The 23,501-nt window shown below is 36.0% G+C and overlaps 1 protein-coding gene across 2 annotated transcripts in view; it reads right to left on the bottom strand.

Moving 5' to 3' along the window:
• Nucleotides 1-23,501, bottom strand: part of LOC110446496 (adenylate cyclase type 10-like) — a 79,794-nt gene that overhangs the window by 2,194 nt on the left and 54,099 nt on the right. The window contains exons 24-31 of one of the 2 annotated variants that reach the window (XM_021491666.1): nucleotides 22,365-22,522; nucleotides 21,742-21,895; nucleotides 21,096-21,187; nucleotides 14,291-14,409; nucleotides 12,215-12,311; nucleotides 6,065-6,186; nucleotides 4,466-4,586; nucleotides 1,284-1,476 (exon numbers count right to left, since the gene is read on the bottom strand). In XM_021491666.1, coding sequence (XP_021347341.1) covers nucleotides 1,284-1,476; nucleotides 4,466-4,586; nucleotides 6,065-6,186; nucleotides 12,215-12,311; nucleotides 14,291-14,409; nucleotides 21,096-21,187; nucleotides 21,742-21,895; nucleotides 22,365-22,522 — 1,056 coding nt within the window. The remainder of the gene's footprint in view (nucleotides 1-1,283; nucleotides 1,477-4,465; nucleotides 4,587-6,064; nucleotides 6,187-12,214; nucleotides 12,312-14,290; nucleotides 14,410-21,095; nucleotides 21,188-21,741; nucleotides 21,896-22,364; nucleotides 22,523-23,501) is intronic. The other variant, XM_021491667.1, reaches the window with a different exon arrangement.

Genomic DNA, 23,501 nt, shown 5'->3' with positions numbered 1-23,501 from the left:
TGATATGTAACACACGGAAGTTTAACCAATGACACGGGAATAGTTTTGATCTGCCAAGAGACATCATATTTGAAAGACTATCTAAATGTGGTTTAAAATTGGAAAAACAGCATTATTCAAATAATAAACAATCCTGCATATTATCCCCCTTTGACACTCAACCATAAAACCAATAAAAACAAAAAATATTTTGCAAGTTTCTATCTTCTATTACATCGATAAAACTTCCATCCTCGATATCCAAAGGTTACGCTCACTTTCGCTCTCTGCACCCCTGGGATATTTCATAGCAAAATTGAAGGCACGGATATAGCTGTTTGATTGGTAAAAAAACTGACCAGTCGCTAGACTGATACATGTCCTTTGAAGATTACAAAGGAGAGACGCCCGACTTCAAAGCCTGTCAATGTTTACCGTTACCTGACCGCGAGATTCTTTTGATGTATATCAAAAGATCGAACTAGTCTTCGTATCTCATCAACAAGGTGGCACACACTGAGCCTTCAATTTTGCTATATATTCCAGGGGTGTAGAGAGCGAAAGTGAGCATAACCCCTGGATATCGAGGATGTAAAACTTCAGACTGTCTTTGATAACATATTAAGGTAAAGTCAGTCCCTTTCCTAGACTACCTTTGATATATAAAAACAAAGGGCCATGACATGGTATTAAGTGGTATTTAGTTTCCCTAAAAGTAAAAATAACAAATGACAGCTATACGTGACATGACAGTGCGTTTTCCTAACAACGTTATGAATGTTGAAAAAATGGTTATAACTCCATAGATTGTGGGACAATAGAAAACTTTCAATACGCAACTCACCACCATCCAAAAGGCGCGCTGACATACAAGATTCTGCATGTGAAGTAACAAAGCATGTTTTACCAAAGGATACTCTAGACCAAATTTGATCAAAACCCACTCTGTTGTTTTGGACATATTAAGGGATTTTTTTTTTTACCACGGCGCAGTAATGATGTTAAAGAACACGTGCCTCCTTGCTTTAATGCGAAGTAAGTAAATGACCATGTATGTTGTAATTCTATTGTTTTTATTGTAATTTCACAATGACAACGAGGCCCATACAGTCTCCTTCACCACAATATATTCTATCGGAAAGCTTTATCTTACACCTATAGCACAGATAAAATGCCAATTTAAAATGCTATAACCCTTTTGAAATTTTGTAATTGGTCGGTGCAGCCCATTTATAAATAAATATGTAAATCGCAATCGCGGTCCATTAGAAATCTCCTCACACAGGTGCTTAGTCTGTGTGTACCTTGCGGACGCTTGATTGCAGGGGTTTCCAGACCTTGTGAGGTTTGCCGTGACTCGCAGAGATAGACAGGAGTTTGACTTCCACCTCTTTACACAAAGTGTACAGGGGGAAGAACGATAACTCGGTTGTCCTGTACAATTCCCAGTAATCAAACCAGCGCTGGCATGCCTCCCAGTCTTGACACCGACAGTAGCTATAATTAAAATCACACAGTGTCACTTCAGATTATAACCTAATTAGATTAGATTAATTAGATTTGGATAGTGTAGGATACAAATTATAAACCATATAAAAAATTAAACAAATGCCAATTTCAAACATCATTATTGGTTGTTAGATATTTGAATTTTGTAATTACAGGAAATGCCATGAAAAGAAAACTTGTCAGCGAATAATACCTGTTATTTACATTAAAATGCTATGGTATAAACTGCATTTGAGCTTTGAGACTCAGAAAAAAATTCCTTTGTGTAATGGCTGTAAATAAACTTTGCAGCAGCTGTGACATAAATACATTCCTGGATTTTTAAAGCGTTTCTCTCACAAATGTCTTCCACTGTAATCATTGTCACATTATACCTTGTAAGTTATGTATAAAAACATCAAAGACAAAAGGCTAAAGGGCCTGTATCTCTCCCTTGGATATTTGAGGAATCTTGGGAAAAATATTCTCAATAAAAGCACTTGAGTCTCCTTGGAATAAGAATGTTCCAGACTAAATGAAAACGTATACTACTCTATCGCTGGTCAAATATCATCACCCAGGGCCTCCTGGAATTTCGGGAGAAGTTGTTTAAAGATATTTAAATATGTGACCCCTGTGACCTCGAAAGTAGGTCAAGGTAACTAATTTTGGAAAACTTTATAGCACTCTGTCCAGGGTACAAACTGGCTAAATTTCATTACTCTGGGCCTCCTGGTTAATCAAGAGTTGTTTGAAACATTTTACATAATTGACCCCTGTGACCTCGAAAGTAAGTCAATCTCATTTATTTGAGGAAACTTTATAGAACTCTGTCCCAATGACCTACAAAATAGCATTGCCCTAGGTCCTCCAATTCTTAAGAAGTCATTCAAAGAAAATGTTTACGGACGACGGACAACACACATACCATAAGCTTTATATATATATATGGTATTGCACCTTTCCTTTAGTATTTTTTTTTATATTTTGTTGCCATGGTAACAGTTTTATCCATATAAAAATAATATATTTATTGAAATAAAATATGAGAAAAATGTTAATCGTCTTTTTTGCGTGAAAACATCACTGCAAGTAGGGTACTGTACTATATTATGAATTCCGATCGGTGGGCGGGGTTTAGAAGTTCGAGCAGAAAAAGTTGAAAAACTCGTTATTCACGTTCAATTTATTAAGAAAATTATTGAGGCTTCAAAATCATGTTACAAAATGTATTTTCATAAAATATATCATTGATTTTTCTTTTCTTTTCTGGTTAATAAAAGTTCTCAGTTCCCGCCCACTTTATGACTCATTGATGCGTTAATCGCCGGAAGACAGAAAAGGGTATTCCCCAAGAATTCACATGTTTACATTATACACGATATCTTGTCCAAAATGTATCGGGGAAAAAAGAAAGGTATGGAATCGACTGCATATCTTTCAGTTCTTAATTGAATTTCTGATATTTCGAATCTTATTTTAAACACAATTGTGTATTTTATATTAATTTATTGCAAATTTGTACTGCTCCAAACTGGGAAAGGACATCGACTTGGTCTTCCGTCATTTTTTAAATTAAAAAAAAAATCTTACCAAAACTCATTCAACTCAAAACTGTATCGTACAAAATGAAGACTAGGCATTCAAACAACAGGTGGTATGAATAACTCATGATAAAAATCGTAAACACTGCAATTTCAGTGTTTTGAAAAGTTGCCAACAAAAAGTTCGACAAAATGGCGACGGCATTAAAAAAAAAAAAAAAAAAAAAAAATGTTTAAAACTATCATGTATGTTGATAAACATTTTTTTCATCAAGAAAATTAACGCCAGATATTCACAAGTATATACTTTTTTATTTTGGATACAAATTTGATGAAGTCTGATACAGATTACGCAAGGGCAAAACTTTTCAACTGAGGTAGCACAGGGAGGCGTCAAAAGGCGTCATTATGGAGTAAAGGGTTAATTACCCATTTTAGACCAGTAACAGTTTGATTGTGTTTACAAATGAAACATAACAGAATAACATGCTGATTTCAGGTCCACTTCACCATGACTCAATTTGATCATCAAGCTAAGCAAATTAGTTAAAATGCTGTTTTCTTAGGAGGCACGGTAGTTCAGTGGTAGGACGCCGGGCTCGTGTAAATGAGTACCTGGCTGGGTAGTGCTAGAATTGTTGAATGCTAGCTGTTAGCGCCGAAATGGCAGCTCCGGCTGTATGCTCCCCAGGGAGTTGAGAAATGTATTGGCTGGTTGCAAAGGACATATAACCACGGATAATAATTTGTGAACCGCTTTGAGACGACCTACGAACTAGGATGTGATAAAGCGGTATATAAGAACTTCCAATTATTATTATTATTTATTATTATTTTCTTCAAAAACTGTTAATATTCATTTAAATACTTACCCTGCTCATCGACTAATCATATATGATTCGAACACCCTATTCCATTTTCATATCTTCATCTTGGTATCTTCATTAACAAAGCCAGGTATCTACTGGACTCGTTGGAGTATTCTATCCTAATGATTTACACATCGGTAAGTAGTTTCTACTGGATCATGCTGGTATAGTTACACACATACATCCTACATTAAATGTATATATTTGTGCGTTCTTCTCTAGTAACGCTTTTTACATTTCATATCGTAAGGTAGTATCGTTTGGCGTGTTCGATTAAGTTACATACAAACTAAACAAAACATAGCGAATTAGTATATGCTGGAATAATCGAGTTTGGTTACACACCAACCTTCTTCATTACACATATCAAGGTAGTTTCTGTTTGAGTAATCTCATAATTTCTAGCCATATTGTATCTACTGAACAATTCTGGTGTTGTAACACAACTATTTATTACATTGCACACACATTGCTATTTAACCATGACTAGGTAGTATTGACTGGAGCATTTTACTGAGTAACACACATATATATAGCGTTATCAAATTACACTGGATCATTCTTATCAGTTTCACATGCACTTACTATATCGCCATACACATAGCCAGGTAGTATCTACTAGAGTATTCGCCTCTCACTGCGTCCATACTTTTGAACAGACTGGTGGAAAACGTCAAACAGCTGATGAAGTGTTCAGGACCAGAGTCTTACAACAAATAAACATTAAAAATCATTCTTGTTCCTGTATACCGGGAAATATTTGCTGCAGTTTCGCCTTTTTCGTCCGTCGTAACGAGGGCAAATTTATCACTACAGCGAACATCAGTAAACAACAAAGTAATTAAGTGTGAAGGGCATAATTAACACTGGAGGAATAAGGAATATTCTGTGAAAGGGCGAAACCTTGACCGGGCGAATTTTTCGGTTTTTAGCAGTCTCATATCTCAAACTGTGCACGCTACTGTATGGTCTAGTAGCAAATTTAATATATATTACATAACTATTGGTAATATTAATCTATCTAACCAAGCAATATCCTTGTCGCCAATATAGGGACCTCGACACCGATTACGATTTTTTTCCATTGAATAATATGAATATGGCTTTTAAAACCACGGTTGTACCAAGAAGACTCGACGATGAGTCTGATGTTTCTCACTAGAAAGAGGGTATATCATAGTGATGAACCATCTATTCTTTCGTTTCTTGTGACTGCTCATTCATCAGAGTAATGGATTAGTAATAAATCGTCTTAGATCTCACTCCGAGTGGATGTACTTCATATGACATATACGAAAGATATGTTTGTTTGTGTGGTGATCTCAGTGGTTCCATGTTTTGACCCAGGAACAAAGCTATCACTACTTGTTTATATATATGTTCTTTTCATTACAATCGCCGAGGTAAAACCCTAGGGCCAAGCCTAACGGCAATAGTGTATATAGTTTAAGGGAGAAAATCACAATTGTTTTCATGTCTTGTCTTATCATGCCTAGCAATTTAAGTCGGATACTCAATTGATTACATGTTTTGTCCAAGGGACTAAGTCCCTATTGGCAGGATGAGGTTCAAGTGTCAGTTCTGATACATGATTGTGTTTGTTTATCTATGCCAAGCAAATGTATACATGGTTATATTGCGGCGATCTCAATCATTTCAAATTTTATGATCAAGGGACTAAGGCTCCAGAGCCGAGGACGGATCCTTTGGCCAATCCCGATATCGTATGGTTTATAACCACTTCATATATTCAGTTGACCAAGGCAATATAGCCAGATATCTCCATTTTGGTCCGCTATCGGAGTTGACTGTGGGTTAGCTCCACCAGACACACATGTGTTCCCACCATTTGAGAATGCTTGATATTCATCACATAAATCAAAAGGAAACTTGCTTAAAGCAATAAGGCCAAATTATCCGTATTTTGCCCCGCCCCTTCGACCCCTGGGAGGTCGAAGTGCTAAAGGAGAAATTGCATCAAGCATTAATATGGTCAAAAACTGGAAGCTGCCAGCTCATCTCATTCTTTTAAATTTGGCGGGCAAAAAGCAACGAGAACAAAGCATATATTTAAGTGAAAGGATAGTAAAACATGGTCCCTCATAACTCTACACCTATGCGTTATCAAGAATAATCTGATCAGCTGTTACTTGAACTATATTTACCACAAAACACAGGACCTACCTCCGTTTTGAACCAACTCAAGACAAAGAGCATAATACCAACTCGATGTGATCCTGTCGGGAATTCCTCCTCTAAGCTTCAGCAGTAAGTCTATACACATGTCAATCCTGTCAAAACACAAACTATAATGATATCATAACATAATCATTTTGGCAAAATTCTGTTTTTCACAATACAAATTCATTATAAATGCAATTTCGGTTTTTGAAAAGTATATACAGGGAAATGAACAAATGCGTAACTTTTTGAATTAGTTTTGTATAGGTGTTTATACATGTAATGAAAATGATTAAATATCCATATGAAGCGGATAAGTAATTGATGAAAATATAAAAATATATGATATAACGACTGACTTCAAAACTAACAGCTTTCATCCTACACAGGTCTCTTCAAGTTGTCCTTTGAAATAAACCTAAAGAGCCCCGTAAAGGATGAAAGCTGCTAGTTTTGAAGTCAGTAAGTTGTTATATCATATAATGAATACATAGTGATCAATTTCGTGTTTATATGAACTGCGATATTACTTACGAGACACACACATGCATATATATATATATCTTCACAGATACACATTGCTTTCCGCAATTTCAATTCAATTTCTTTGTCTTTTACTTAGGATACTACTGTCCGAAGTTGGTTAGGGGTAAGGCAATTGGGTTATTATTGACTATTGGCAATATGGCAGCACCATTCGTTTGCCCCTTCCATCACTCTATTAAGTCGCATGCATTGTATGGCTTGGTTGAAGATACAAGCTCCAGGAACATTTTCAATGAGGCAATGATGACGAGTTTTTTGCCACAGGTGAGTCCCGTTTCGTTTTCTTTTTGTCCTGACGGTCTATAACGTGTATACCGTCATCGTGGGTGGATCAGTTGGGAGAAATAGCTCATGATGTAAAATTGTCTTTTGATTTTGATGTGTTTATTCCCCCTCTCCCAAATTGCATAGATACCAGTCAGTCCCGTGTTTTGAACAGGATTGGAGGGAAAGTCAAGCATGTTATATCGCATCTTATCCTATCACAATATTCTCTGAACTTGCATATTTTATAATTACATATAATTTTTTCACTGAAATCATTTTATTACTATGAAGTATACATATAATGTAAATACAACTATCAACATGCAGCTTGTGTAACCGACTTACCAGCACGATTGGCCAAGCTCCCATTTGAAGTAAAAAGGCTTTATTTACATTTCACATTAGGGCGCCATTTTATGTACTTATGCTCAATACTGCACATTGGTTTCAATAACACTCAAATCAATTTATATTTTCATACATGTGTGATACAACGTCACCTTTTTAAAACTTTTGTTTTGGTTTGGTTCAAAAATTAATCAAAATTCCATTTTTATTTATTTCCTTATTTTTAATTTTGTTGGTTCAACATTTGTATATTTGTTATGAAACTTCATCTCATTTCGTCACTTCCATAACATTGTGCTTATGATATGACGATTTTTATCAAAATAGAAAATACAGCAGCCATTTCATATGACTATTTATCAATATAGAAAATACATAATTTTCGTGATATTCAAATATTTCCTTTTCCTCAGTTTCTAGTGCTTGATTATTATTTTTAGGAACAGTGTCCTTCATTTAGTATCTTCATAACTTATAATAATTCTATTGTATATATATTTACATTTAAAGAATATATTTCCACTAGAGTTTCCGAACCTAATTATTTTCACTTCTGCGTAAAATTCCTGAAGTTTAATGATGTCAGAATGTTGCAAATATTTTTTGTTAAATTTCACTGTTTATGGTATATTTTCTAATTCCCTATTTACTTCTGGCTCAGTACTGCCGTTTGTAGTGTCTCATTCTTATTGCACTTACCCACAATATCTAGTGGTGAAACTATTGACGGAAAATTCGACTACTTCACTCATCAGTATATATATTTTTGCATTGAATACCATACTTCTTCTATTATATGTATGTCCCTTTTGAAAAAAAACTGCAAATCATAGGTTTTGTGTTGAATTGTATCACATAGATACGAAAAAAAGTGTTTTAACTGTGCGTTTCTATCTCTTGGCATACTGATTTCTAAAAATTGTACCATGCCGTTAGAAGATTTCTGTAGAAATGAGATACATGCAACGTATTGACGCGTAAACGTTTTCATAATAGACAAGCTTAATAGATATAATTTATTATTTAAAAATAACGTGATGTTGTTTTAGCATCTAATTATAGCATTTGTGCTTAAGACATTTATCTATACATCCCCATCGAAAGGGTTTTAGCTGATGAAAGAAAATAATGAACCCTTCTTCATTTTTCAAACCGGTAGATTAAGGAATATCTGATATCAGTCTTTTTGCACGAGCAATATTTCTTCCGTGTAAAGAATCCCCTTTCTGATCTTCATAAAAGTTAATATCTATGATCTTTTACTTTTTCGAAACTTGCTTTATTTTTAAAACTTATAAATAAGTGTCAACAGTCTCCTTTTTTTTAAAAATAAATCGTAATGTTCTCCGTTATTGTCCAATAATACTAAATTTATTTTTGATTGCGATTCTGCGATCCTATTGCCTCTACATATTACACTTGCAAGTTCTAAAAATAGTTTTTGAAAACATACAAATATATTTGATGGAACTCTGTTACGATGCCATCTCCACCAGGTCTGTTATTTTTCCAGTTATTCATATTTTTAATTCAACCTCAAATAATTCGTACAATTGCAGTGTTTTTTTTAGGATAAGGGTTGTTATCTTAGGTCACAAACGAATGCGGAGTTGATCAAATTGAGTGGTACATTGAACACGGAGTTTCATCCGAAAAATTTGTTTGAAGAATGCTAAACAAAACAAATTTAAATGCCATATTTTAAGTACAAAATACATTTTTTTAAATTTAGTGCGAATACTTGTCATCGTTTAACCAATATCATTATGAAAAGTGTAAAAAAATATTTCTGAAATAATAAAAAATATTTCTAAAATGCATTTCATTATTTTTACAATGTTTTCAACGTATGCATGCACACAATCCCTTAGTTGTGCAGATATGCCAAGTCCTTTGAGGCAAAGATCTCCCGCTAGTAGATTCCATTTAGATAAATACCCTGGAATCCTATTAGCCTGACAAAAGTCCTTTGTGAAATTATGCAAACAATCGTCTAAGAACATGTTTTGGAGCGAATGGAGCATAATGACGTACAGTTGTATGTTTAACCCAACTACTTGAGGTTCTTTTGCATTGTATGCCGACACTGGAAAGAGGTAATACCGTAGACGCTATTTACCTAAACTTCACGTTGGCGTTCGATAAGGTGTCCCTCGAATTTCTTATCTACATTTTTGTAAATTAGTCTTGCAATACATAAAATGTCCAATAAGGTTCATCACAGTGAGTATTGTCAATTGGTCTCGCTTACAACCAGAGAAAGTATCGTGTGTGTAACCCAGCTAGGACAGTGTTTTAGGCCCCATATTTTTTCTTATATTCGTCAACGATATGCCAAAGTTCCTGAATAGTCTTATCATACTCTTTGCGGTTGATACAACAATCTGCTTATTTATCGCTAACCAGAATAGCCAAACTTCCGTACAGTTAAATATAAATCAAATATGTGAATGGATCAAGGACGTGAAAATGTATCTTTACTAAAACGAGCAAATACATGGAAATAGATCATGCAACTCAAACTATGCGCTAGCATTAATTCTACCACGTAAGTGACGTAATAGCAGTCATTGCCCAATAATGACGTATAATTGGACAATAAAATGTGCATGTGCTGATTGAACCGTGCGTGTCTTGTCATTGTAGAATTTGCTGTGACGTTTGAAGATGCGCGCGTGTAAGTACATCTCTAAAAAATCCATAGAATCCATCGCCTGCAGTGTCCAGAAACTATGACATCAGCTGTGACTTGAGTTGGGTTTTTTTCCCTCATAAAACCCATTTTTATGATAAAAAGGCATACCTATATATCAGTTCTTAAACTCCCTAGAAAAAAAATCAATGTCCTGCGCAAATACGTCAATACTCCGTGTTTAGATCGGACACACGGGCGTAGGATGCGTGGGGAAAAGTTTTATCATAAAAATTAGGTTTACAATACCAATTTATCAAACACAATACTTACCACGTCCAATAATTATGTGTTTCGTCTTACGTAGTGAATCTCTCGATGAAAAAAACCCTCTAGTAATGGCAGAAAAGGAGGTGAAGTCCAGAACTCTGATCACCTCGTAAAAGCCAGGATACAAGCAATAGCCCAATGATAGCCGGCAATAGCACGAGAAGCCGTTCTAGGAAACACATGTGGTAAATAGTCTGCTACAAGGGGATCAGAGGCCACGAGAAGATCAATTTACCACATCAAATAGCTGTGGAACAAGACCTGATGGATCTAGAGATATAGTTTCACAACTATCCTACGATGGTCTGGTTTGAACAGGGAGTAGTTTCCTATTGACGCTGGACATTTGCAACTTTCGTTTCGGAGTTAAAAAGTTGGTAGTAAATGATGATTAGTTTAATAACCGGACGTAGAAAGGGTAATTTTTATATATGAATTTGGCTTGTAAATGAAATGAAATTAGGCAGTATGTGACAAACGTTTGGGCGTGCAAAAGAACAGATTCGAGAGGTTTAGCAAGCATACTTGTATGTACGTGTAACCTAAAAACACGGGTATTCTGTCATCACGTCCGAGCCTTTTCCCAGAAATACACCTTGGTTGAAACTTATAGACGGCGACCAACGCCTAATGAGTGGAATATTAAACTTAAATAAATGAAGTCACAATTGGTATTTAATACTATGATGACGGAGTTTCCCTTTAACTTTAAATGGGCCACATTCGAGCAATATTTTGTTTGAGGTTTACTGCATAATAACTGTTTCATCAAATCTATAGGAGTGTTTATTTTATCTCTATAACATTGATTTATAAATTTAAATTAATTGAAAACGCAATTCCCTAAATATCTTCTTGAATTTTAATGTCCAACATTTCAGTCAGTCTTCTTTGTACAACCTAAATTCTTGAAGAATTCGTTGAGTTGCTTGAAGGAGATGAAAGAAAGAAGGAACTAAAGAAGGAGAAGCTGAACAGAGCAGGACAAAACAGTAAATAAATCAGGAAAAAGTTTAACGCCAAAATAATGATACCTGAAAAAAGCTCAATATTCAGTAATAGATTAACTATTCTAACAAGTTCACTTCTATTTAAACAGCTATCACGGTACAGCAAAGGAACAGGTACTTGCATCTATGCTTTGACATTTGATGACACGACCCTCGTGGCCGTTGAAATTCTGAAAAATCTTCATTTTAGTCTTACGGTCCCTAAAACCTTTTTAAAACCGTTCCGCATTGGCCCGATCGAACGGCCGTGTAAACTCGTCCAAATGCTGTAGCGATAACCAAGTCCAACGACTAGGATAAGACAGTTATAGCAAAATATGCATTCCTTCTACGCCTGTATATATCGTCTGATTAGGGCACTCACTCAACTTCTTTTTAATTTAGAAGACATTGTATGCAATGGTCAAGTCACCTTTCTCGAATCGGAAAACGTTCTTGCATTGTTCATTTGTCAAGGTTTCGAAGGAATGCATATCATCAGTGGGTGATGAAGCATGAAGCTATCCTTCAAGTTACGTTTCTAAAGTGATGGCCCGGAAAAGGTTGTAATAGCAGACAAAAAAACAGTCCTTCTACAATTAAATGTTGCATTTTTTAAATTCAATCTTTAGGGAAGATATAACTAGAAGAAACGATACTAGTCCGGACTATCCAGTGTTGCTGCAACGTAAGTAATTAGAAATGAATACTTTGGAGGGGAGATGAAAATCCCTTTTTTTGGTGTCAAAAAAAATTGAGGTAGACACCAATCAACACACTAACAGTAGTCTACTTCAGAACAGACTATGTTCAAAACCGTCAATTCTAATATGCACTCTTATTTATATTGTGCATAGTACTACCCCTACTGATACGTCAAAAAAACCCACTTTCACTCTTCGAAATCAAGTAGGGATGAGTTGCCCACTGCAAAGAAGTTCTATCTGAAGAACTGATAATTGATTTAAGACGAATTTTGGTAATTCAAGCGAAAGGTCAATATTTTAATTTAGAAATGAAGTTTTAAATGAATAGGCATACTTGTTTGCTAGGATGAGAGCAAAGCCAAGGCTGTGTCCCGTTTTTTTCATGAAAGAGTCATCACTGGTCTTTTCAGCCAGGTCAATGCTGCTGAACCCTACAAATTAGGCAAAAACAGATATTGATTGGATAGCAAGAGCGTTTCTTGACAAACTTCACCAAGTCAGAAACCCTGCACAAACTTTCTAGTTATTTAATGGTCACTAGCCTGTTTGAAAAGTTGTGAGTTTCTCTCTGCATATTTACATCATGGGGGAACAATGATAGTCTCACTTCAAACATATAACTTTTTTCATAACTTTCTGGCATTTTTTTTTTATACTAACTGGAAAATAACATCTAAAACTTTTACAAATTAACATACAGGTTTATTAGAAAAATGAAGGAGACCATGTCAAAATTAGGACTGAAGAAGTTAATTCAGCCTGCTGCTTATCCTTGATAAAAAACATAAATATCTAGGTACTTAGGAAAAGGTATGGAATATAGGCTAAGCGTCTCTTCATATTCAGCAATTGTGTATGTATGGTGTAGCATCTAAGTCCTGATTAACCTGAACCTATTCTAATACCATGATTGGGTTTATCTCTTCATGCTATGCAACTGTATTAAGTGTTCGTTCAGGAATAGTACTATGAAATTTAAGACTTTTTTTAACGACCTTATTAGTGCCGTTTTCAGAAAAATAAAGGCCTAAAATCACCCATCATTTGTAAATCCTCTAAATGTCTCTAAACTTATCATACAAACACTAAACAACACTTAAATAAAACACACTTGTCTGTGAATTCTGGAAATCTAAAAGTAAACTCGTCGCAAGAATTTTGTTTCCTTGTATTTTCTTTTTAAATTCATGTTTTTAAAATAACACCATAAAATTAACCCATTAAGTGGCTAAAATACAGCTATAGTTTAATGATCATTTGGTCATATTCAAGGCTCACTGTGGCCTTTACAAAACATTTTTGTTAAATTTAGGGACTGTTAGATCCTTTTAATGAATTTTATGGCTTTTCAAGGCCAACACTTTATTTTTAGGGCATTATCTACGAACTCTGTACTCCCTAAGGGTAGCGGTAAACTCCCAGCCAATTCTGGTACATTGTAGGGTATCTGTATACTGTTTTTATGCCAACTATATATGGATATAGGGTAGAGAACTCAACTGTTTCAAACTTATGACCAAGGGACTTATTCTCCAGTTGACAAAATTAAAGAAAATATTATAATCCAAAACTATGCAAATGGACGTCTTAAAATGATTGCATAACATATTTATCCCTAATCTAAACTACACTTGAATAGGGAGATTATTTAAATATAATGGCAGCATTTTGACCAGTGCCTGCATAACATTCGGTACAATGTCTGAGTGATTTTCCGCTACCTGCACATGGTCAGTGCCTGTGTGATATTGGTGTCAATGTGTGAGTGAGTGCCCACTACTTGGTCAGTGCCTGTGTGATATTGGTGTCAATGTCTGAGTGAGTAACCACTACCTGAACATGGTCAGTGCCTGTGTGATATTGGTGTCAATGTGTGAGTGAGTGTCCACTACTTGGTCAGTGCCTGTGTGATATTGGTGTCAATGTGTGAGTGAGTGCCCACTACTTGGTCAGTGCCTGTGTGCTATTGGTGTCAATGTCTGAGTGAGTAACCACTACCTGTACATGGTCAGTGCCTGTGTGATATTGGTGTCAATGTGTGAGTGAGTGTCCACTACTTACATATGGTCAGTGCCTGTGTGATATTGGTGTCAATGTGTGAGTTAGTGACCACTTCTTACACATGGTCAGTGCCTGTGTGATATTGGTGTCAATGTCTGAGTGAGTGACCACTACGTGTACATGGTCAGTGCCTGTGTGATATTGGTGTCAATGTGTGAGTGAGTGACCACTACTTGCACATGGTCATTGCCTGTGTGATATTGGTGTCAATGTGTGAGTGAGTGACCACTACTTACACATGGTCAGTGCCTGTGAGATATTGGTGTCAATGTCTGAGTGAGTGTCCACTACTTACACATGGTCAGTGCCTACAGAATGTATGTATCAGTACTGAGTGTCCAATACTTACCCATTGTCAATGCCCGTGTGATGTTGCCAGTTTCCAGGCTAAGGATGCAGAGGTCAGCATACACTCTGGACAAATGGACACAGTCATTCTTGGTCAACTCCTTGAGACGGTTGACACACCTTAGGTAGAAAGGGATGCCATTTGAAACTTGACAATGATACCATCATGGGTATTACGTTCTTGATATTTAAACCAAATGCTTTTACAGTTTTTCTAGTGTGATACTGGATTCTGTCATCACTTTTTTTTTTTTTTATATTTGTCAAAGTATGATAGTGTATCAGTTTTAGTTTTGACCAATCACCATTTTCTATTCAATGTCACAAAAGCTGAGATTGTTTGTTCGTATGTAAATGAAGAAACAGAACATGTGGCTGTTTTGGACACCTTTGAACACCAAAATGAATATTTTCCAATGAATAACATTTGTGTAAGCAAATCTTACCAGATTGTAGCAAAAAAACCCCAGTAGAACTGTATTCAGTAGCCATTCCAAATAACTCAGATCCTTGTTCTTTAATATAGCGCCAATAGAACATGGCACAAAATATTACCTTTTTGATTTCCTCAATTTGATGATAGGGGAATATTTACATGTTTTGTCAATGTGAATGGTTTAAAACGTAATTAATAGAAAATTGTGAACCAGTTAAAGACTTTTATACATTACTTGTATAGCAGAAATTAGAATACACTGATTTTTTTTCACTCATGATTCACAATCATGAAGAATACCTGTATCCTACCAACTCGTAAAATATACATGGAATTCAACGAGAAACAATCCAATATTGCAGGAGCTTACAAATCTTTTGAAGGACATCCCATCTATCAAACTATACAATTGTTAACTTCCATTGATATAAAGTTCACAGATTTGTACTCGGGATTGGATGGGCTTTATATTCATCAATCACTGGTGGAACACCTGGTATCAGTGTTAATTATTTTCCCACCTTTCTTCCCATAATTCAAAACAAGTACTTGATTTCAGTAATCATTATGCATTCGCAAAATTAAATCCCTGATGAAATTGGCAACAAAACAAAATAATTAAAAACAAGAGATCCCAGAGGGATCTTGGCGCCCACCTTTGTACCATCTTCATTAGTTCTTTGTCAGTTCGATCTTTTCTCTTCTTTCCTCTAATCTGTTTGATCGAGTCATGTTAACAGTAAATGCACCTTGAGGTAACTTTTGATCTAAACTTAATACTGATGTGTATGAAAGCCAACCTTCAAAGTGAGTTTGTCATTTCACATATTTACTAGTACAGTACTTAATGTGAAAGAAATAGAATCGATCATTGCAATATGAGAAAGATCTGTTTAGTTCTTCTTTTAATCCATTTTGTTTTTATGATCAGTCTCAAAATATAACATACACAACGAGGGATCAAGGGGAACCTACATTTAAAATTTGAGAAAGATCCCTCCCGTACTTCCCGAGAAATAGCGATAACAAACTTTCACTATCAAAATCCAAGATGGCTGCCTGTCGGCCATGTTGTTTATCCGATCAGTCTCTAAAATTGCCCTGCACAGCTAGGACCAAGGGGAACCTACATATAAAATTTAAGAAAGATCCCTCTAGTTCTTCCGGAGAAATAGCGGTAACAAACCCACACTATCAAAATCCAAGATGGCTACCTGTCGGCCATGTTGTTTATCCGATCAATCTCAAAAGTTGCCCTGCACAGCTAAGGACCAAGGGGAACCTACATATAAAATTTGAGAAAGATCCCTCTGGTACTTCTTGAGAAATAGCGATAACAAACTTTCACTATCAAAATCCAAGATGGCTGCCTCTCGGGCATGTTGTTTATCCGATCAGTCTCAAAAGTTGTCCGGCACAGCTAAGGACCAAGGGGAACCTGCATATAAAATTTGAGAAAGATCCCTCTAGTACTTCTTGAGAAATACCGATAACAAGAATTGTTTACGGACGGACGACGGACGGCGGACGACGGACAACGGACGCCGGACGCAGGGTGATTTGAATAGCCCACCATCAGATGATGGTGGGCTAAAAATAATTGCATTGGTAACCTTTCATTAATATCTCTATGATCATTGTGAAATGGAAACAAAAACAATTTCAGTTTTATTAATCTGATTATCAAATTTATTATGCAAATGTTGCATACTAGTTACAGCATTTTTGAGACATTTCAGTCTTGATGTTTATGACATCATTTATGCTGTCCTGAATTCATGGTGATGACATACAAACTGGGCGCTTTATAACATTATACAGCTGAACCGATCAGATTGCAGGTCAAATTGCCCTCGACTAATCTTGACATCTACTTATTCCCAAATACATTCAAATCTGCACATGCAATCATGTCTTATGCAGCCACTTTTAATCTCTCCCGACAGCTTTTACTATATGTAGCTTTAGGTCATAGGAGTGTATTGCTAAACGGAAAAAGGAAATACATCCCTATTTTAAAATCCAATGTAGGGAGACAGTATCACAATTTCCGCATATTCTAATGTTTAATATTAAACTGATAAATAGTGTATGCTTATTATTGACAGAACAGTGTGTTCTTTTAATATTAAAGTACTGCAAAGCAATCCAGGCATTAATTCAGTTGTTTTTTAATCAATGAGTTACATTTGTCCATTTTTTCTGTACTTCAGGAAACCGGCTACCTATTTCACTACTGTGAAGTTTTTCAAGAATGATAACTCTTGCATGCCTTTCTATGTGTATATGGTTTTATTATAAAATGTCAATTTTTAATTGTTTATAGATAATTAATTTTACACAATTTCAGCATTCATGAAATTGATATACATTAATGCAATACTAATCTATGTTAGTATCATTTTTATTGACATTATTGTGCAAAAAAAAGTGTTTCACTTTTTTTTTCAAAATTCACTCCATTTTACATAAATTACCATTTAAAATCCTTAAAATTCTGACAACCTATCTTTTTTTTTATGGCAGAAATTTTCTTTACTTCAAAGCAATATAACTACAAAATTTGAATAAATTCTACTAAGAAATGGCGACACAATCCTATTACCTTAAGTGTACACATTAACCGTCTGTCTAATGCAACTAGTGACCATACAACCCCAAAAATATATGTACTACTCACATTTGCTAAGGATCACCTATATTTTGAGAGAAAAAATATCAAAATGTTAGAAAGGATATCATATTTTCCTTTCGTACTGTTTTGGGTGCCAAATCGTTCTGTGTCGGAAATCAATTTGATGAATATTCTTTGCGTGTTTTTGTTTTAATATGGCACAAAGACGAACCAGACAAAGGTTAAATGAAGGTGAAATGAATAGGGGCATCGGAATGCTGCAAGCTAGCATGTCTCAACGTCAGGTTGCAGGAGACCTTGGGGTGTTTCAAAGTGTGGTGGCAAGAATGCGGAATCGTTTCCAAACTAGCGGAAACCCTTCCAGACATAATGCTGGAGGTTGTTCTAGGGCTACAACACAGTGCCAAGACCGAGTTTTGCTCATACAGGCACGGCGCCACAGGTTCAAGACTGACACTGCTTTACGAAATAACCCCTAAATGCTTTTGGTACCCGGGTAGCAACACAGACAATTAGGAACCGTCTTCAGTATGCTTGTTTAAGGTCACGTAGACCAGCAATACCAGTTCCCTTAACTGCCTGCCATGTTAGGGACCGATTAGATTGGACCCAAGCTCACAGCACTTGGATTCTTCAGGAATGGGAACCGGTTCTATTTACTGAAGAGTCCAGATTGTGTCTCGACTTCACCGACAGGCATGTTAGAGTATGGAGTCAACCTTGGGAAAGGTTCCAGGCAAGTAATGTTGTGGAACATGACCGATATGGCGGAGGTTCAGTTTAACATGGAGAGGCATAAGCCTTTGTGGGAAAACTGACCTCCATGTCTTCCATAATGTTACCGTTACAGCCCGGATTTACAGCGATGAAATCCTTGATGCCTATGTCAGACCCTACGCTGGCGCTGTTGGTCCTGACTTCATCCTTATGGACGATAATGCTTGGCCACATAGAGCAAGGGTGACTGAGCAGTATCTACAGCAAGAGACTATTCAACCAATGAATTGGCCAGCCCGCTCGCTGGATCTAAATCCCATCGAGCATGTTTGGGACATGCTGCAGACAGCTCTCTCTGCCAGAAATGTTCAGCTAAGAACGCTCCAGGAGCTGTGAACAGCCTTGGTGGCTGAGTGGAATGCTATCCCACCAAACCAGACACATGATCTCATTCGTAGCATGCGCAGACGTTGTGAAGCTGTAATTGATGCTCATGGGCGTCACACTCGATACTAAAACAGTTTCTGTTTATTTAGGATGAGTTTTGGTCAATTTAAGTTTTTTAGTGAATATCTCATCGTTACCATTTTAAGGGATTAACTACATATGTGAGTAGTATATATTAGGCGACCACATTTGTCAAAAAGACTTTAATGATTTTGGCCTTTTTTTGGGCCCCGCATCCATCAGATTTAAAAAAAAATCAAACCAAATTTGAATAATTCAACAACACTTCTATAAAAGATTTTGAATTTATTTTTCTGAAGTTTTTACCTTGTTTTTCTCTTAGCATCCATAAAGCATACTCTTGGACGAACACTATATTCCTACTGTAGATGTATAAAAAGTGTCTGAACAATTTCCTCCAATATGAACTTTGCATATGCTCTATAGGCAAAACTGTAAATTATCCCTTAGCAACTGTTTGATGAAATCTACCTAAAGATTGTTTTTGACAAAACTAAAGTCACTATGTTTATCCAACAGTTGCCAAAGTCTACCAACACTTTTAGATGCAATTTCTTTGTTATTAGATAATATATCTACAGGTATCAATACTGTCAGTATTTACGACTGCAGATATTGATGATTTAACAATAAGTATACATGTTTCTGTGTCTCAAGCTCAGTCATAGCCATATCTCTTGCTTATCTCCTTTTCTTGCTAATCTCCTTCTCTTGCTTATCTCCTTCTCTTGCTAATCTCCTTCTCTTGACAATCTCCTTCTCTTGCTTATCTCCTTCTCTTGCTAATCTCCTTCTCTTGCTAATCTCCTTCTCTTGCTTATCTCCATCTCTTGCTTATCTACTTTTCGTGCTTATCTCCTTTTCTTGCTAATCTCCTTCTCTTGCTTATCTCCTCTCTTGCTAATCTCCTTCTCTTGACAATCGCCTTCTCTTGCTTATCTACTTTTCTTGCTTATCTCCTCTCTTGCTAATCTCCTTCTCTTGACAATCTCCTTCTCTAGACAATCTCCTTCTCTTACTTATCTACTTTTCTTGCTAATCTCCTTCTCTTGACAATCTCCTTCTCTTGACAATCTCCTTCTCTTGCTAATCTCCTTCTCTTGACAATCTTCTTCTCTTGCTTATCTACTTTTCTTGCTTATCTCCTTTTCTTGCTTATCTCCTTCTCTCGACAATCTCCTTCTCTTGCTTATATCCTTCTCTTGCTTATCTCCTTCTGTTGCTAATCTCCTTCTCTTGACAATCTCCTTCTCTTGCTTATCTACTTTTCTTGCTTATCTCCTTCTCTTGACAATCTTCTTCTCTTGCTTATCTACTTTTCTTGCTTATCTCCTTCTCTTGACAATCTTCTTCTCTTGCTTATCTCCTTCTGTTGCTAATCTCCTTCTCTTGACAATCTCCTTCTCTTGCTTATCTCCTTTTCTTGCTTATCTCCTTCTCTTGACAATCTTCTTCTCTTGCTTATCTCCTTCTGGTGCTAATCTCCTTCTCTTGACAATCTCCTTCTCTTGCTAATCTCCTTCTCTTGCTAATCGCCTTCTCTTGCTTATCTCCTTCTCTTGCTTATCTCATTCTCTTGCTGATCTCATTCTCTTGACAATGGATGAACTACACTGACTGAATTTCACTCGTGAAGTCTTTTTGCTTAGGTATTCATATTCACACTTCATTCCGTGATTAATAATGAATATCGATCAACACAACTACGTGGAACGTGTTTGAATTGAAAAACAACAAATATTTCTTATTCCTATTTAACATTTAACAAAAGTCTCATGGGGCTGAACAGTCAACTGAGTGAAATATGAATGATACAATACTGCTGAGTCAAATCTAACTTCAAATGAAGCTCGGTGGGGCAAGTATCGAGTGTCCCAAGTGTGGAATTATACTGAATGAATAATAAAAGTTTGGTCGTAATCTACCAGCCGCCTTCTCTCTGTCTCCCCCCAGATGGGAACTCCTTCTAAAGAAAAAAAATCTCAGTTTCTGAGAAGATTTGTTTTTAAGTTTTGCATTCCATGAACACTTATGGCCCAACCGTCACTCTCGTCTTGAGTATACATTTTTACTTTTCTAACCTAAAGACTATTTCATGAAAGTCTGTTCCAACTCTACATTTTACTTATGTGCTGTCTTATGTTGTTTGGAGGGTTTGCATTAAGTAACCCCAATGATATTATTGCAATAAGTAACCCCTTCTGGTACTAGTAACCAAAATGGTGGGGTGGAGGGTAGGATTAAGTCTCTCATTGAGAATATTTCTATCATCAAAGGCTTAAGGCTCATGTTGTTGAAAATCCACTAAGACTCATATCCCCACCATTAAGGCTGATGATTACCACTAACTTTTATCAAAATCTGACAGATGGCTTTTGATAGGAAGTTAAAAAAAATAAAAATGTTTATAGATAACATATGACAATGGACTTATGGCAACTACAAAATAAGGTCACCTAGGTGATCTAAAAATCATCAGTATCCTGAGATTAACTAATTCTCTGTAAGTACAGATGAACAAAGTAAAACTAAAGATAGTTTGTAACAAACCTATCTATCAGCTCCAGTCCCAGTCTCATCTCCATGTTCCTGTCACTTCGACTCTTGTAGTACTCCATCACTGCATAGTACCCTTGTACAACCTTCAACCAAACATCCAACCAGTTCTTATTACATGTATTCATGTTTTTCTGATATTGTTAAGCCGTCCACACAAGACACAAACAAATCCTACAAAAAGCATTTCAAAACAAGAGGCTAAATCGCCCTGTATTGTTCACCTTTTGTTTTCAAACACTTCTCAAATCTGTTACCTTCAGTGAACATTAGCAAAATTTGTTTAACAAACTTGATAGCAAGCAAGGTCATTGTGCAAGTTAAAAAGCATACCCTGTAACTTATTGAAACATGTTGGAAAATTAAAGTTGCTTAATACTGAATGCCTTTTTTCATGCCTTAAGGACAGTAAGAAAGTTATTTAAAAATTTCACAAAATTTACCCCATTTACCAAGAAAGAGTCCAATTTTTCAGTTAAGCTTAAAAGTCCTTCAACCAAGCAAGTCACAGGCTAAATAACCTTGATCTGAATGTATCTTAATAGTCCTGAATTCGGAATGCAACTAAAAAAAATGTTAAACGGTGGACCATTTGGTTGATGTTCTCCAAATTTCTGTGGTATGTTTATAGCACACTTACATGGTAGAGAAGTGGCGTCCTGTTGAAGATCTTAGACAGGTGTAACATTGCACTGAGGATCATGAATTGGGTGTTGTCGTTCTGCTTGTAGTGATAGTATAGGTCTAATAGACAGTAGCATTGCTCAATAACAAGCTCGCTGGCAGGTAACATTCTGTAAACACACAACTCTTTAAGATCCCTAAAATGTTATTGTTACTTAAGTTTTATATCATGGTCATACATACAAGTATACAAATCGTTTTGGTCAAGACACTTATTTGTTCAACAATTAAGGCAAAGTATTGCAAAGCAATCCAGAGCCATTTCCCGACCTCTGGACAAAGAGCTTTAACTCAGGGAGCCTGCTTTCAGTATACAACATCTGTTATACCAAGAGGTAGACAGATGACAGTATATGTCATGCACAATGTGACATACAGTGAATAACGGATCCTAATTCTATATATAGAGGGAAGCTAGACCCCATTTTAGTATTGACTTCTGAATATTCTTGACTGTGTCTAAAATCCGGGTATGCCATGGCATATACACTCTTAGGAGAGACATATGACATATACTTCCTAGATGGGAAAGTCACTAGTCTTTTATTGATAGAGAAAAATAGGCAGTTGGTCAATTACGGTCTGTCTCGGTTCCGCCCAAAGAACATTTGGAGTTTGAGCAATTTCAATTCCAGCTTGGCAGTAGCCATCCGTGTAGGTTGTTTCAAACCAACTAATCCTGCTGCTTTTTTCAGAAAGGAGTAACACTGCTCTTCTTGTCCAACCAGCTTGAATGTCTGTAAATAAATGTACACTGTTTCAATTCTAAGAAATAAAACCAAGAACAAACTATTGTTTTCATAGTTACTCAAGTTTGATTATATTCCTGATCTTAGCATAATAAAAACGAGAGTACCGCAGGGCGGAACAAAATACGCCCGTCGAATGCAATATAGTGTTATATACTTTCTTACATTGAAATAAGATCTGCATCGTTCTAAGAGTGGTTAGCTGATATGCTATAAAAAATGTAGGAGAAAATCTTCGGACAAAATATCAAATATTGAAACAAACAAAGGGCAATAACTCTTGGAAAGAATTGTCAAATCAAAATTCTTTTAATAGAGACACAACTTCATATTATGATTATGATGTAGACCAAGTTTCAAAGAGATCGGTCAAAAAATGTAGGAGAAGATCTCCTGACAAAAATCAAATATTGAAATGAACAAAGGGCAATAACTTTTGGGACCTTATCTCTTCTCTCCTTTCTAAATAACTTTCTTCTTCCTAATGTCTCCCTTGATAATGCCTCACTTTTGGCCATTTGTAGAGCATTCGCCCCTGTGAGGAAGGCTTTGGGTTCTGTCCCCTGGCCGAGACATACCAAAGTCTTTAACAAGAGGCCCAAGAGGGCCTGTATCGCTCACCTGAACATTTAAGCAGTCATAGCAAAATATTCTCATTAAATATTATATTGCACTAAAAATATTTCCCTCGCAATCTTTGTTGGCTCCATCTGTTGAAACTACCAGCAAAATATTATTATAAGATTCTATGCTTTTTGATTCTTCTTCAGAAGTTGCTTGACATATTTTTCCCTGTGATCTTGTCATTGTGTGTACAATGTCATTTTCCTTCTCAAATCGGTTAGCTCTATTCCAAAAAGATACCAGCCAAATCTTATGAATCCATTCCTTTTAGTTCTCAAGAACAAATCCATTAAAATGTTGTTGACCTCTGTGACCTCTAAAGTAGGTTGAGGTCATTTTCATT

This window comes from Mizuhopecten yessoensis, unplaced genomic scaffold (assembly GCF_002113885.1).
Source record: "Mizuhopecten yessoensis strain PY_sf001 unplaced genomic scaffold, ASM211388v2 scaffold2741, whole genome shotgun sequence".
NCBI classification, from domain to species: Eukaryota; Metazoa; Mollusca; class Bivalvia; order Pectinida; family Pectinidae; genus Mizuhopecten; species Mizuhopecten yessoensis.
This window is presented reverse-complemented; position numbering and strand designations above follow the sequence as displayed.